Source organism: Acomys russatus, chromosome 29 (assembly GCF_903995435.1).
Source record: "Acomys russatus chromosome 29, mAcoRus1.1, whole genome shotgun sequence".
NCBI classification, from domain to species: Eukaryota; Metazoa; Chordata; class Mammalia; order Rodentia; family Muridae; genus Acomys; species Acomys russatus.
The window spans coordinates 38,540,876-38,556,243 of record NC_067165.1 but is presented as its reverse complement, the minus strand read 5'-3'; the positions used below and the strand labels follow the sequence as shown (position 1 = coordinate 38,556,243).

Below are 15,368 nucleotides of genomic sequence, written 5' to 3'. Positions count from 1 at the left end.
AAAGGCCAAGGCCATTTTCCACACTTGGGCAATGCCCGTCAGGTCCCCATGTCCTCAGAGATTTCCAGATGCCCTTTAGTCTGTGGAGAATCTTCGGGGAGATCAGTGTGTCCTCCTCACCTGTGGCTCAGCAGGGCATAGTGAATACCTGCTTGGGTTTTACTCCACAAAGGTGGACTCTCCCCAGTGAGTCTACAACCACTGGCCTACATGGGGGTGGGGGTGGGGCGAGAGGGTGTGACTCACAGGAAACCAGCCCCGAAGGGGTCATCTAGGATCCCCCAAACTATGAATGTGCTGCTTTACATGGGGGATGGGTGAAAAGCCCGGGGAACTGAATATGCTGACCCTTTTGGTTTTCAGATGGACTGTCCTGGATTATTCAGGTTAGCACACACAGTCAGAGGGTGCCTTAAAAGCAGTCAAGATGGGCTGGAGAGATGGTGGGTGTCTCGGTCAAGAGCTCAAACTGCTTGCCCAAAGGACCTGGGTTCAGTTCTTGGCGCCCACATGGCAGCTCACAACCGCCTACGGCTCCAGCTCCAAGGGGTCTCTTGCACTCTTTTTACTTTCTTGTGCCCTGGACTCACATGCACGTGCCCTTTCACATACCCATCGTTAAAATGAAAGTAAGTTTAAAAAGCAGGCAAAGGAAGGGCTGGGGCTTCAGAAGAGGTGGCAGAGTACCTGCCCAGCATGTATGAGGTATGGGATTCTGGGTTATGACCCCTGCTGAGTGGATGAAAGAGACACAAGAGTCTGGCATGGCTACAGGTAGGGGTGAGAGACAGAGATACATTCAAGGACTGTAGCGGGCGGGGGGTGGGGGGAGGATGTGGGAAGGGGAAGGAAATAGTTTCCAGAAGGAACCCAGCCCCAGCACCCTGCCCTGCATGCAGTCCAGTTAAGACCTGGGCTGGACCTCTGACCTCAGGAACCCCTTTTGAGGCAGTGTGCACTATTCTGAAGGCACTGACTCTGTGACCACCAGCAGTGTGAGCATAGAAGTTCAGTTGGAGAGCACTGACCAAGGGCCCCCACCAAAGTCAATAGCATAGCAACCCATGGCAACCAACCTATCAGGATCAGCTCAAAGGACACAAATCATTTCTGCCTTAGAGACTATGGCCCGTAGCTTCTCCACTGTGGCCAACACTTTCTGATCACTCGCTTTGTGCTCTGAACTTTACACACAGATTAGCTTACTTAATTCCACTTGGCAGAAAAGGAAAGTGAGCGTCAGAGAGAGGTTTAGCAACTTGCCCAGGGCAACCTGGGGAGCAAACAGAAGAGCCAACCTGTGAACCTTGGTATTCCTGACACCTGAGCTCAAAATCTGAATTGCTTCACTATGCACGCGCGTGGGCACGCGCACGCGCGCACACACACACACACACACACACACACACTTCCATGTTGCAAGACTACAGCTGTGCCAGCGAAGGATGTGCAAACCCGAGGAGAGCAGTCTTCAGACCATGCAGAACCTGTCTGTGCCCTGCCATCCCTAAGGTACCTGCCCACTCAGTTGTGTGTTCATAGCGAAGAGGCTACCATAGGCCAGGATAGACTGCTAGGTCTTTGCTAGCTGATGCCATGGGAGGTGAGGCCCAGGGTGGATGAAGCCCCCCCACATGGGTGTCTGGCAGCACCACAGCACCACCTGCCCACATGAAGGCGAAGCTGCCCTCTGTGGTCATACTGGCCTCCCCACCGCCATGGTGACCTTCAGTGTGGCTTGTCACTGTGTGATAGACAGCCGGAGCTGCAATAGAATGGAGTCGGGGCTGGGGGGCGGGGGAGAGGGGGTTAGGAGTAGGATGGTGAGGTGGGTGGTTGTGCCACCTCAGAGCTGCCTGCTCAAGGGCCAGAGGCTGCAGGAGGAAGAGCAGATCTTACATCTATGAAAACAGCCCCAGACACTGACCTAGCAAAGGGCTTCCTCTCTGTGCCCATCACAGCGGCTTCAACCCTTTGCAAAATGTGCACAGGAGGTCCGTAGATGACCACTGGACCACTCTGGTGGCTGTTTACTTTGTCCCTTTGAACTTCCAACTCTGGAGAATGGAGAGGTTTCCTTTTGACACTGAGAAGTCCCTTCCACCTTTTTTTGGTCCATGGCTGTTAGCAAATGACCTGATAAAGTCTACTGGGCTAGCTTGAGGAGGACAGGTTGCCTGGGTCACCCAGCAGTTTCTGGATGGGGAGACTGAGCTCAGCACTTCTGAGTGAGCATGGGAGCGAGATCTGAAGCTTCCGATCCCAGAATCCCTAGGGCAGTCAGGACCCCTCCAGACCCCACCAGAGGAGCCACACTGCTATTGTCTGACCAGGGTAGACTACCTGGCTGTTGGAGACACACTGTGCACCTTCCTGGGAGGCAGCAAAAGCACTAGAGACTCCGGAGTCTCTCAGGAGCTGTCATGTTTGTGTCTATGCGTGCAAGGCCAGAGACTAATGTTGGTTGTCTTCTTCAATCAGTCTGCACTTCAGTTTTTGGAGACAGGGCCTTTCACTGGCCGGGAGCTCACCAAGTAGACCAGGTTGGCTGCCCTAGGGATCTCAGGTCTCTGTTTCTCCAGTGCTCGGAATTATGGGTGTGTGCCGCAGCACTTGGCTCTTTATATGGGCACTGGGGGTTATAAACTCAGGCTCTAATGCTTTACCAATGGAGCCCTCTCCCTGGCCCATTGCTAGATGACTTCCGGTTCCTGTGGTAGCCCCCGTTGGAAGGTTAACAACCACAACTGTCGGTCACACAGGATCCAGAATCACCCAGCAGACAAATATCTGTGAGTTCGAGGTTAGCCTAGTCTACAAAGTGAATCCAGGACAGCCAAGACTACATAGAGACCCTGTCTCGAAAAACTATGAGAGAGAGAGAGAGAGAGAGAGAGAGAGAGAGAGAGAGAGAGAAAGAAAGGACAACCCTTGATTTCTAGGGCAGCCAGGACCCAGACTTTGTGCTTAAAAACCCAGTAGCAATCCTTTAACAGTGGTCCCTGCATCTTTGAGGTACTACACCAGATGGCTACCCCCTTTTGGAGTGTGGCTAATACTTTCATGTAGCCAAAGATGGTCTCAAACCTGCTATGGGGGCTGGAGAGATGACTCAGAGGTTAAGAGCACTTGAGGCTCTTGCAGAAGACTGGGGTTCTGGTCCCAGCACCCACACTGGGAAATTCACAAACAGTTATAACTTTAGGGCATCCGATGTCCTTTCCTGGCCTTCACAGGCACCTGTACACAGATGGCACACTTACATATATGCAAGTGTATACACATAAATAAATAAGTAAAACAAAACAAACAAACAAACAAACAAACAAACAAAATCAACAGAACTCTAAGTAGCAGAGTCTGGCCTTGAGTTCCTGATCAGCCTGGGTCACCTTTCAAATGCTAGAATTATAAGCGTGGGCTGCCAAACCTGGTTTAAGATTAACCCTGTAGTCTGCCTGCCTGACTCTTTGGCAAGCATCCCACCCATTGTATTTAAATACAGCCCAACTCGTTTCTTTGAATAAGTGGGCTTATCCACATCCTGCCTGCATCCTGTTGACTCCTGCCCTGCTTACCAGACTCCCCTTCCAGAAAAACCTCTGTGTACTAGGTCCCAAGACTTAACAGCTCCTGTCTGACCTCTCTGTGACCCTGAGGGAGGCAGTGGGCGAGGCTGAGATGATCTGGCCCAGAAGGATACACTCTGGCTGTGAAACTGACGATCATGGGTTCAAAGCTGGCTTCTAATAAGAGGGCTCTCGTCCCAACTGCATCTTCATCTTGGACACAAGCTACATGTCACACCTACCTTCCGGGCCATCAAGGCCACTCAGAACAATGATGCAAAAAGGCCCTGGGGTCATGTATGTTAACCACATCACAGATGTCTCCACAGGCACATAGAATGCCTCCCTCTCCCACAGTGTCACAGGTGTGGGAATGACTGTCTCCGTGTAATGACAGTCACACTTGTGACCTCAGTCATTTGAGATGATCACAGCCAGGCTGACAGTTCCAAGTATCAACAGAATCCAGGAGCCCAAGCAGCAGACCGTGTGCGCGTCTGGAAACTCATATCAGACTAAGATTAAGGACGAAGGTTGTGAACACAAGCTTGCCTGGCTATATTTCCCTGTCGCGCCCTGAAAAACCCAGACAAAGTCAAGTCATAACTGCCCAAGGTCCTGGTGAGGCATGCTGGGAGAGCTGCCTTCTTCTATGTTAGGCAGGGACCACTCCCCCCCTTTTGAGATCTGTTCATGTGTATCAATGTGTTGTCTGCTTGTATGTCTGTGTACCACATGCAGCAGAGCCCTCAGAGGCCAGAAGGGTGCGTCAGATCCCCCGAAACTGGAATTACAGCGGTGAGCTGTGCCAAGTGGATGCAAGGAATTGAACCTAAGTCCTCTCTGGTGCTCTTAAGTGCTGAGCCCAGAAATGTACAAAAATGTTCAATTGGAAGGGAGAAGCCATCAACAGTGCAGGACTCTGATGGTGGTAACATGGCTTTAGGGCTTACTTACAGGGACTGAAGCAACCAGACCCCTTTCCTAGGTAGAAGAACACTTTCTGGTAAGTACAGCAGAGATTGCTGCCTCACGGAGAAGGGCTAGTAGCATGCCTCACGGAGAAGGGCTAGTAGCAAGCTCGGGGCTGGAGGTGGATACAGTGTCTCCTATAAATGAGGGCACAGTGTATCTTCCAAACTTTTCTTTCCTCACTCGGTGAGATCTGATGAATACCAAGAAAGACTGAGGCGACAGTGACAAGGTCCAGCCCCTTCCACTTCCCGGCAAGCCGCCTGTCATAAGCTGCTGTGTGGTTAAGTTAGGCCACGGGCCACTGGAAGCTGCTACACACTAATTTGTGCCCGTGCTGTAACATCTAAGTGCGGTGTTGAGTCTTCAGGAATTGTCGGCATATCTCAGCCTGCCCTCTGCCCTGTCACCAGGCCCTGAGCCCTGCCACCAACTGCTGGATGCCAGAGGCAGGCTTTGAACCGGGTTCCCTAGTCCCGGGCATGGTGAGCCTGGGACATCTTAGGCACTGGGGACTGGGAATGAGGGCATAGAAAGGAAGGGGTCACCGGAATAGAAAGAAACTTACACTGAGGGCAGTGGCTCCAGTAACTGTGGATAGTTATGATTCCAGAGAGAACTGGGGGGGTGGGCGGGGAGGTTATTCTGCCAGCCAAGTGAATGGCACCAGGAGTTTCCCAGGCCCCTCCCCCCCATGTCCCTCCTGCACCCTGGATTTTCTTTTGGGTGACCCTGTCACTAGTTAAAGGCCTATTTCTCATCAGCCTGGGCTTGTTCCATGGAAAAGCTTGTCCTTTCCAAGGTAGGTGGGGTTGTGCCTTCCAGGGTGTGAACCTGCTGGATTCACTTTGCATTCCGCACCCTTCCCCCCCCCCCCCTTTCTTCTGACTTCAGTTTAGGATTGTTTACAGTCTGTCAAGTATTTCCAGGTCGACAAAGTTGTTCTTATAAGTCTACTGCAGTCTGCCACAAAACAGTGAAAGGGCCTCAGGACCAGGACCAGCTGGAAGATTCAGACAACTGGAACATAGGCAGCTAACCAATGTCAAGCATAAGCAACTGTCACTAAGTGTCCCTTCCACAAGGGTCCCCTTCTCTGCCCTCTTGGTCCCCCCCCCACAAAGAGCTTTAGAAGCCTTCCACTAAGACATACTCCTCTTGCTCACTGCCGCCCCCCCACCCCCAAACTGCTGAGAACAACTCTTACTTCCCCTTAATTCATCCAGTCCAAGGGTTAAAAACACTCCTGAACTCTCTTTCCAAAGGCAAGGTTAAGCAGCTGTCCAAACCACCCAAGGAGATTCAGGAGCTCTGGAAAGCTGGACGCCCCCTACCTCAGCTGGGCAACAGCAGCTCAGCCAGGGAAGGGTTAACGGGCAATCAGCTTTGGCTGGTGGCTCAGACTCCAAAATTCAGTCCCAGCCACCGAAGGAATTGTAAATCTCAGGGCAGTATTTAACAAAACAAAAGCAACCTGGAATTACATGAAAGTTTGGCTTTCCACGGAGCATACTTACTCTAATCCCCAAGGTATGCAGCTCCATGTCAGATCAGCTGGCTAGCCGGGTCCTCCCACCCACCCCCTCCCCCCGCCCCCCCAGCAACAGTTTAAATTTCAAACTAATTCCCTGGTTTCCTCTACGTCTTCGCAGGCCGGCTGCCGGCCTCAAATCCCTCGCCATTGATTGCTCTAGCCTCTGGGTGAAATCAGCCTGGTCTGCAGTTGCAAGTTGGGTGACAGCTGGCTCTCCCTCCAACACCCTCCTGCACCACGTCTCCAAAACCTGGAGCGAGGGGAGCTGCTGCCACCCACATAGCAAGAGGCAGTGGTCAGTGAGAAATAGTGCTACCACCCAATCTAGAGGGGAAAGAGCCCCACTGCTGAAGAGGGCGGGAGAATCAAGGTCGAAGGTGAGGACACGGTTCTTTATCAGCCCCTGGTTCCCGCCAACCGCCCTCCCCCTCCCCGCCCCTCCCCGCAGTCCTCATTTCGGATTTTAAACACCTGGGCCTCCCAGTCGCTCTGCCAGGCTAGGCCAGCCAAGTCAACCCCCTCCTTTACAAATCCGAACCGAGTAAGGCCCCCCCCACCCCGCCCCCCGCCCCCCGCCCCTGCAGAGCTGCGCCTCCTAGGTTGGGTCTAGACAGCGAGTTGCCAAGCAAAATACCAAGCGCAAGCTATCAGGCAGCTTCCAGCTCTACTCAGGGGGCGCGCACACCCCGAGCACAGCAGGGTGCCGGCAAAGAGGCGGGGGGGGGGTGGCGAGAGGGAGGGTGTGTGTGTGGGGGACACAACACCTTAGAGAGGGAGTCGCGCGGTAGAATGGGTGGGTGTCCTAAGTCTGGGAGTGGGTGGGGGTAAATAGCCAACAAGGTACCAATCCCAGGAGAGCCGATCAGCTCAGGGCCTTCCTAAGACACTCTGGTGCCCGGGAAATTTACTAAGGTTGAAACCAACTTGCTTAACAACCCCAGGTGATGCAATGGGTGGGTGGCCCGAGACTCTCAGCTTGTTGGCGCAGGTTTCCGTCGCCGCAGCAGGTGGGAGCACCCCCTGCAAACCCCCCCCCGCCACCCGCGCCAGAGTCCCCTCACCCACGACACCTACTTCCAGGTGTCGCACTGCCACCCCCCCACCCCCCACGCCATGTACCTTTCTGGCGCCACGCTCTGCGAACTCCCGAGCGAGGTGGCGCCCGATGCCTCTCCCACCGCCGGTGATGAGGACTGACTCCCGCGACAGGTCCCGAAGCTTGGCGGGGAACACCAGTCCCACGGCTGCTTTGGTCACCAAATAGATCATTTGCAGAGGGAACACTACCAGCGCGCCCAGCCATTTCCACACCATCCTCCGCGCGGCGGAGCCGGGCACAGTGGGAGGAGGTAGGAGGCGGTGGACAAACTCCCCGGACTAAGCAAAACAGGAATTAAAAAAAGAAAGAAAGCACCTCAAACAATAATAAATAAACTAAAAATGGAAAAAGAGAGAAGTCCCACCTGGCCACTCTTGAACAACTGATCTTCCAGTACTGGGCGAGGAAAAGCAGAGAGGGGGGAAAAAAAGATAAACTCTGCTCTGGCGGAGAGGGAAAAAGCGTCTCAGAAGATTGGGACAGTGAGAGGGGCGGAGGAGAGGCCGGGGTGGGAAGTTCTAACAAGAAGTTTCTTGCCCCAACAGCCGCTTCGGCTGGGAAATTCACAGGTAATGTTTACAGACCGACTGAGATCTTTAAGCAAGGCAAGGGGGGGGGGGCGGGCACCAACCACAAGCGCGCACACTGCTACAGTCCGCGGTTTCAAAGTGCAAGATTAAAAAAATAAACAAACAAAAAGCTGTTTCCCAATTGTAGCGCCCCCTCCAACTTTCTCTAGGAAAAGAAAGGAAGGAAGGAAGAAAGGAAGAAAGAAAGAAAGAAAGAAAGAAAGAAAGAAAGAAAGAAAGAAAAACTCACAAAAACACCACACACACAAAACCTGGGGAGTGATTGCAGCTCCCAATTTCAGTCCGCGAAAGTCTCCCGACTCATTGCTATTCTCGGGCTCAGGAAATTGCTTAAACGCGATCTGATTGCCAGCACCGTGCAGGAGAAGTGGGGGGTCCGGGTGTCAGTTTCTTCCCGTGCACAGCTCGCCCTCGCGCGCGCCCGCCTGCTCTCTCCGGCTCCCTCCTCCCTCTTGCAGCCCGGGCTGGGAGTTGCCGCTCGATGTGGCGGCTCCCTCTCCCTCTCTCCCCTTTAGCATTTATTGCCTTCTTTTTTGTTCTTTCCAACTTGGACTGAGCCTGGCTGTGGGGACGCGTGGATAGGACACCCTAGTCTGCACCGCCGTATATTCGTTCGTTCGCGGGGCAGCTGCGGTGTGGACTGAAAGGGCGCCCCTCTTTTTTTTTTTTTTTTTTAATACCCTATTAAGTCTGATTGACAGTTAAAGTTGTTGGGAGGCTTCACTACCACGCTTCTGAGTGGCTGCGGCGACTTCCCCTCCCCCTGCACGGTGGCGGGGCACGCGCCTGGGCGCGCACCCGGTCTCAGTGTGACTGGCACTCTCCTGGGATTCGCTTCTCATTTCTGCAAGCTGGGACTTGCCGCCCTAGTCCCCGAGGGCTCGCAGCTGGAACTCGAACACGCTGGAACCAACTCCGGCAAGCCTGTTTGCTTCATCTGACTTTTCCTCCCAGCCCGGGCCAGGTGACCCATCCCTGAGCGCACAGGGCAAGCCGAGGGGGTGCTCCGCGCATGCTTTGATGCAACCGGGTCGCCCAGGGTTCATTTCAGGTCACTTGGTCATCCTCCTGCATCCAGGTAGGGCCAGGAAGTGACGCTTCATCATTGCCTGGTTCCCTTTTTCTTTCACAGTGTGTGCATCCGAAGTTGAACCAACGTGAAATCTCCCACGTTGCTGTGGTGGAGGGACGTCTGGGGAGCAGGAATTTGGTTTTGGGGGTGGGGGGGGGGAGAAGCAGGGTAAAAGAACCTCTAACCCCAGGTGCCAATAAATTCCCGTAAGATTAGCTGGGAGCATATTTATTGCTTATCTGGGCTAGAATTACCTTGACTGACAGCAATTTCCTTAATAGCAAAAGCCTGTAAACAACACATCTTCAAACTCATGCCACTGTTCGGGTCATGCAGTACCCTCTCCCCCGCCCCCTCTCTGGGCGCCCCTCCCCCACTGCCCTGGTGGGCACCCACCTTGTAACCTCTTGCCCACCCCTTGCAAGAACGTCTCCCTGTTGGGAGGGTGGGACCCAGCTATTTAGAGTTGCCTGTTGCGGGAAGTCTAGGAGGTGAGTCATGAAGAGCAGGCCCAGTTGAAAGTGCTGATGGGACTTGCTGCCCGCCCCCTCTGTGCACATCCCTGGGCGGGAGAGCAAGAGACAGCCAGGGAGCTTGCCCTGTAATGGGGGTGGGGGGTGGCAGCCCTTTCCAGCCCCAGACATGTTCAGGCTGGGAGTCCTGGGCTTCAGCCCCAAAGACTGACCCAGCAGGCCCTGGGTGCACAGGGAACGAACTGTGCTTTTTAATACTCCCTGTCTGGGTGTGAACAAGTCCCTTTGAGAAGTGACGACTTGGGGGTGGGGTGGGTTGGGAATCACCTCCTCATTTGCCAACTACTGTAGTTCTGGGGAGAAGTTGGGCCTGAGAGCACCTAGTTTCTGGTGAAACGAAAAGGGTGAGGAGGCTAGGGAGCACTCTCCTGCTTGGACCAACTGTGCCTGCCTGCGTTCTGTTCTGACATTCTACCCTCCAGCTGACCTCACTTTGGGGACTTTGTCATCCCATTTCCCAGGTTACCCAGCCAGGAAGTGCAGGAGGGAGGGATTCAATCCAGACCTAATTTCTCTTCCTACCCCACCCCATTCTGGCAAGAGAGAGGTGGAGGACAGGCTTGGCCAAAGACTGCACTCAAGAGTTCCTACAGGCCCAGTTCTTCTTTAAAGGACTATTGGAAGGGCTGGCCTCTGTCTTCTTTAGACCGCACTCTACCATGGTGACCATTTCTCCTCATCTTCTAGGTCTGTTAAACAGCAGGAAAGAAATGGCCATCGGGGAGAGGAAGGCTCCTGGTGCCCAGCAGTTGCCAAGGCCTCTGTGGAAGACTCCAAGCAGGGAGACCTCCAACACGCGGCAGAGCTTCTGCCCTCATCTATTATCCTTGGAGCCGCCTAGTGGCCAACATGGGGCACTGCATCTCCAAGCTACTGGCGTTTCCCACACCAGCGTGGGGCTTATGAGCTTTTTGCTTAGGCCTTTCTCTCAAGCCTCGTAAAGCTAAGGATGTGTAAATATCACCGCCTCTTCGCTCCCTGATTCATAGCAGAGGTCACTAACACCCAGAGATGTCTCTCTCTCAAAGAGAGAGACACATGTTCATCCTACCCAGTTCGGATGCCAGACCAGCTGAGTGACCAGGAGGGCCCTTGTCCATGTCCCATAGGTGTGCATTTGGGATAGAGGGCAGGTAAGAGGTGGAAAGACACTGAGAACCCCAATGGACCATCACACAGGCCCTATAGACACCCTAATTTCCCAAATGGTCAGGTGTCACATGCTTTTTCAAAGCAGGAGGAAATTAGGTTCAATTGATATAAGTAAGTCATTCAAGGCCATACAGGATGCTCCCGGTTGAATCTAAGATGGAGTCAGGGGGGGACAACAGAAAGAACCTTCCAGGCAATTCCAAAAGGGACTGTCAGATTTAGACACTGGCCTGAGACAGGCAAGGGCCGTGTTTCTACTTGGTTCGCTTCTATTTTGTGGTCCTGATGTCCACTAGCACCAGCTTTCCAGAAAGGACCTTTAACTGTCTCTATCCACTGCCAGCAACCCAGTTCCCATGAAGATAGGGGTAGGGGAACACTGGGCTAAGAGTTCACAAGTAAATAGGCTGGCCTGGCTTCAGTCAGAAACTTGTGGTATGGGATATGCGCCACCCCCTGTTCCCTTGGTACCTGGTCATTCTGTTTCCTTAATGCAGGAGATATAGCATCTAATTCTAGAGAAAAGTTTGAAAATTCGCATCCCAGCCTTGGGCGGAGGGCCTCACACTTTTTTTTTTTCATCCCCCTCCTGACAACGTGAAAGGAGCCTTTGTGGCCTCGATGGGAGAGGTGAACAGCAGCAGCCTGCAGAGCTAACTTTTCCATGACTCAGCCCTTCTGGGGCAGGGCACAGCTAGGGAGGCGCAAGGAACAACCCCCATGCAGGCCTAGCTGGAGCCTTGTGGCTGAGGTGCCTTCCAACTTTCCTGGTTTCCAGTTAGAGGCAGTGAGAAGAGGTTGCTGGCTGTAAGGGTTAGAATTGGGCTGCCTAGGGACTGGGGAGATGTTTTCCATGGATAAGAGCACCTGCTGCGTGTGCTGACTAGTCATTATGTCACTGTGATGCAAGCTGGAGTCATCTGAGAGGACAGCGACCTTAACTGAGAAATTATATAAGATCAGAGCTGTAGGCAAACCTGTAGGGCATATTCTTAATTAGTGATTGACGGAGGAGGGCCCAGCTCCTTATGGGTGGTACCATCCCTGGGCTGGTGGTCTTGGATGCTATAAGACTGAGCAGTCGATGGAGAGCAAGCCAGTCAGTAGCAGCCCTCAATGTCTGCCTTTGCCTCTGGATTCCTGACTTATTTCAGTGACGGTCCATGACGTGGACGTTTAAGCTAAATAAACCCTCTTCTTCCCCAAGTTGTTTTTGGTTATGATGTTTCATCACATCCAAAGAAACCTAGGACACTTATGCAAGCATGAAGACCTGAGTTTGGGTTCCCAGCATCCATGTTTAAAAAAAAAAAATGGATGTGACTCTTAAAATTCCAGGGCTGGAGGCAGGGGGAGTGAGCAGGGCAGACTGGTGGATGGATCCTTGGAGCTTGCCAGCTAGCTAGCCAGCCTAGCTGAAAAACAGCAAGCCGCGGGCTCAGCTAGGGATCCTCATCTCAAGGGAGTGTGGTGGAGAGCAATGAAGTCCTTTTCAGGCCACTGCGTGTGCAGCGGCGTGCGCATTCCCGTTCTTATGCATGTGGGAGCTTGCACACTCACACGCAGTAGCCTGCTTAATAAGCCCCCGGCTTTATGTTGTCCTAAAGCAGCTAGTGGCTTCCTGACCACTGAGCCTGTCTTGTTTTCCACCCAGTACTAAGCAATGGAAGCTGAGCTTTTTTTTTCTTTTACAAAGCTCTCTCCTTGAAATCATTGCAAACTGGGCCTCCAGAGCTGAGACGTAAGAAAGGCAGGCCCAGAGCCTTGCTCGGTGCAGGATGGCTCTATGCTACCGGAGGACACCTGAAGCACCAGCTCAGGGACCTTGAAGTGCCCGCATCCCTCCTAAGGGACTGACATCTGGGCTGGGCAGCTGAATCCTAGAAGCCAATACTAGCATCCACGGCTGAGCCACCCTGTCCCTTTATCCACCTCTAGCCCTTTTATTTTTTTTCACATTGTTAGGAAAGGAAGCTGGGGCGTGGCTAAGGCAAGGGCTCCACCACTAAGCCCCCAGCCCAACCCAGCTCTCCAGTTCTAGAACTAGATTAGAATTTCAAATGTTCAATATACACCCCTCCTACACACACCCCAGATACACACAGACAGACATATGGACAGACAGGTGGACAGACAGATAGACACCCCCCCAGATACATACATAGATGGATGGATGGACACACACTACACACCCCAGATACACAGAGCTGCTACCAAACCCTGAACAGAACGAGCCAGAGGAATTGAACGAGTGGTGGTGGTGGTGGGGGGGGGGGTCTAGAAAAATATCTGTTGTAGTGGAGAAAGGTCGTGTAAGTTTACTTTGAACTGGGTGTGGTGGCACACACCTGTAACTCAGGGGACAGAGGCAGGGAGTTCAAGAGTTTGAGGGAGGGCTGACCCGGCTCCAGAGTGAGTTCTAGGCTGAAAAGCTTGAGAGTCCACCTAAAAGTTGATCACCAATTGGTGGACGCCTCTTGGGGGACACGAGCGGTACAAGGCGACCAGCCTGGGAGGCTTGCCAGGACAAAGGGTAGAGAAGGAGAGGTAGACTTTGGATGTGTGGAAACCTCAGTGGGGGGAGGGGCGAGTGGGTCCCTCAGTATACAGGAAAGAAGTCTGCAAAGGCCCTAGACTATTCAACTCCCTATAAAAACCCTCCCCCGCTTCTAATGTAGAACATATGTCAGCAGAGCCCTTTTCTCTTTGGCCAGGCCTGGCTGCTAGGTCTAGAGGCACGGGAAACAGGTGGACTGGCTCCGATGAGCCCACACAGTACCCCCTAACCCCCAGTGCCCTGAGCACACAGGTGGGTACTTTTCACGCAAGCACACTTCCCACCCCATCTCGTGCATTGGCCGAGACTTTCATTTTGTTACCCAGATCCCAGGTTGGCAACGGGGAAAAGCTGCTGCTAGCTCTGGATGAGCTGACACAGAGGCAGATGGAGTTCTGGCTGCCAGGGTCAGGTGACCATGGCCAGAGTCAAGGCTGGAGATGTGGTAGGGGCAGGGAGGTGGTGGGAGGGGTGGTGTATGCAAGGTCAGCTCACAGGGCCCTGGAGCTACAGTTCTAGGATATCCTTCTGCTGTCTTCTGGCCTCTTTGGGCACCCGAAAGGGTGTGTGTGTGTGTGTGTGTGTGTGTGTGTGTGTGTAGTGTGTGTGTATAGTGTGTGTGTGTGGTGTGTGTGTATAGTGTGTGTGTGTGTGTGTGTGGTGTGTGTGTGTGTGTGTGTGGTGTGTGTGTGTGGTGTGTGTGTGTGTGTGTGGTGTGTGTGTGTGTATGTGTGTGTGTGCATGAGTACTTGAACAGAATTAAAATAAGGAAAAGAATAAAATAAAATAAGGCTGGTAAGATGGCTCTGTGGGTAGAGGTTCCTGAGGACCTGAGTTGCGTGCCCCTGTGGACCATAAGGCAGAAGGAGAGAACCAATCCTTCAGGTGGTCCTCTGGCCTCCACATCTATGCAGGCAGGCACACATGAAAAATAAACATTAAATATAGTAAAAAATTAAAAACGATAAAAGAACTTTTAAGCAATCCAACTAGCCTCAACATTTCAAAAGCATCTATTGCACCCGCCAAAAGCTATTGTAATTTCTCGAAGTTTATGTCTTGTTCACTCCTAATGTGTGAGGGCGTGAAGGCCCACAGTAGTTTCCCCATGACCCCATGGCCCCAGGTCTGTAAGTGGCACCATAGGCTTAGACCTTCAGGGTCTGCTTCCTGACAGTTGGCCTTTCTGGGGACTTCCTATGTCACCATTTACTAAGAGTGTTCCCAGGCCGCAGGCAGAACTTTGTTCCTGCCTTTGGAGGTTCCTGGCTTTGCTTACCCACCCTGGCACTTGGCTGCTTGTTTCTTTAGCTGCGCCTGGCTTGCTGCCTGCTGGTGGGTATAGCGCTGGAAGATGCGGCAGCCAGCTGTGATTCCATTCATTGCAACTCCGTCATTGAAAAGACTCTGTTTGGCCACTTCTGTTCCTTTTTTACTGATATTGTCCTAACCAGTCAGTCACACCCCCCCCCAAAAAAAACTAATCCAGCCCCCTAAGAAAACCCAAATAGAAAGTATATGTATATTTATATGTTTATAACTATATTGTTTTAAATTTTATTATTTGTGTGTATGTGTGTGTGTGTGTGTGTGTGTGTGTGCGCGCGCGCGCGCGCGCACGTGCTTTGAGTGTGTGTGCCATGGCATGCATGTGGAGGTCAGAGGACAACTTGTGTGAGTAGATTTTCTCCTTTACCATATGGATACCGGGGATTGGACTTAGATCGCCAGGCTTGGCAGGAAGTTCCTTTATCCCCTGGGCCATCTTGCTGGCTAGAAGTGCACGTGTTTATAATGTGGAGCTTTAGGTCTCAGGTTAGGTGTAGGTGTAGCTCAGTGGGAAAGTGCTTGTGTAACGTTTGAGGTGCTGGTTTCCATTCCTACCTGTACTCCTGTTCTCCAGAGGTTGGCAGAAGGAGGGGCATAAGTTCAAGACCAACCTGTGCTACAGAGTGAAACCTTGTCTAAAAGTAAACGAGTAAGTAGAAAAATCTACCAAAAAAAAAAAAAAAAAAAAAAAGTAAATAAATAAACAGAATCAAAATTCTGCCCTCCAACTTTGTAACTAACTTTCATCTTTTCCTGGAGAAATTTCCAACACAGGGTCCACTGTTTCATGTAGCTGCCCTAGCAGTCTCCTGCTGAGGTGTGTGTGTGTCTGTGTGTTACTGGTATGTCCCCATTTAACAGACAAGGTAGCAGAGGTCGGGGGGGGGGGGGGGGGAGAGCAGTCCCTTCTCCTCATCACGCAGTTTTGAGTGACACGGATGGAGATGCACGTGTGAAGAGC

General features: G+C 52.5%; 1 protein-coding gene across 3 annotated transcripts in view; it reads right to left on the bottom strand.

Moving 5' to 3' along the window:
* Dhrs3 (dehydrogenase/reductase 3) overlaps nucleotides 1-8,416 on the bottom strand; it is a 33,172-nt gene extending 24,756 nt beyond the window's left edge. The window contains exons 1-2 of one of the 3 annotated variants that reach the window (XM_051170994.1): nucleotides 7,994-8,416; nucleotides 7,195-7,452 (exon numbers count right to left, since the gene is read on the bottom strand). In XM_051170994.1, the coding sequence (XP_051026951.1) occupies nucleotides 7,195-7,389 (195 nt within the window). In that variant the 5' untranslated portion in view covers nucleotides 7,390-7,452; nucleotides 7,994-8,416. The remainder of the gene's footprint in view (nucleotides 1-7,194; nucleotides 7,453-7,993) is intronic. The other 2 variants (XM_051170995.1, XM_051170993.1) reach the window with 2 other exon arrangements.
* Between the last annotated feature and the right edge of the window lie 6,952 nt (nucleotides 8,417-15,368).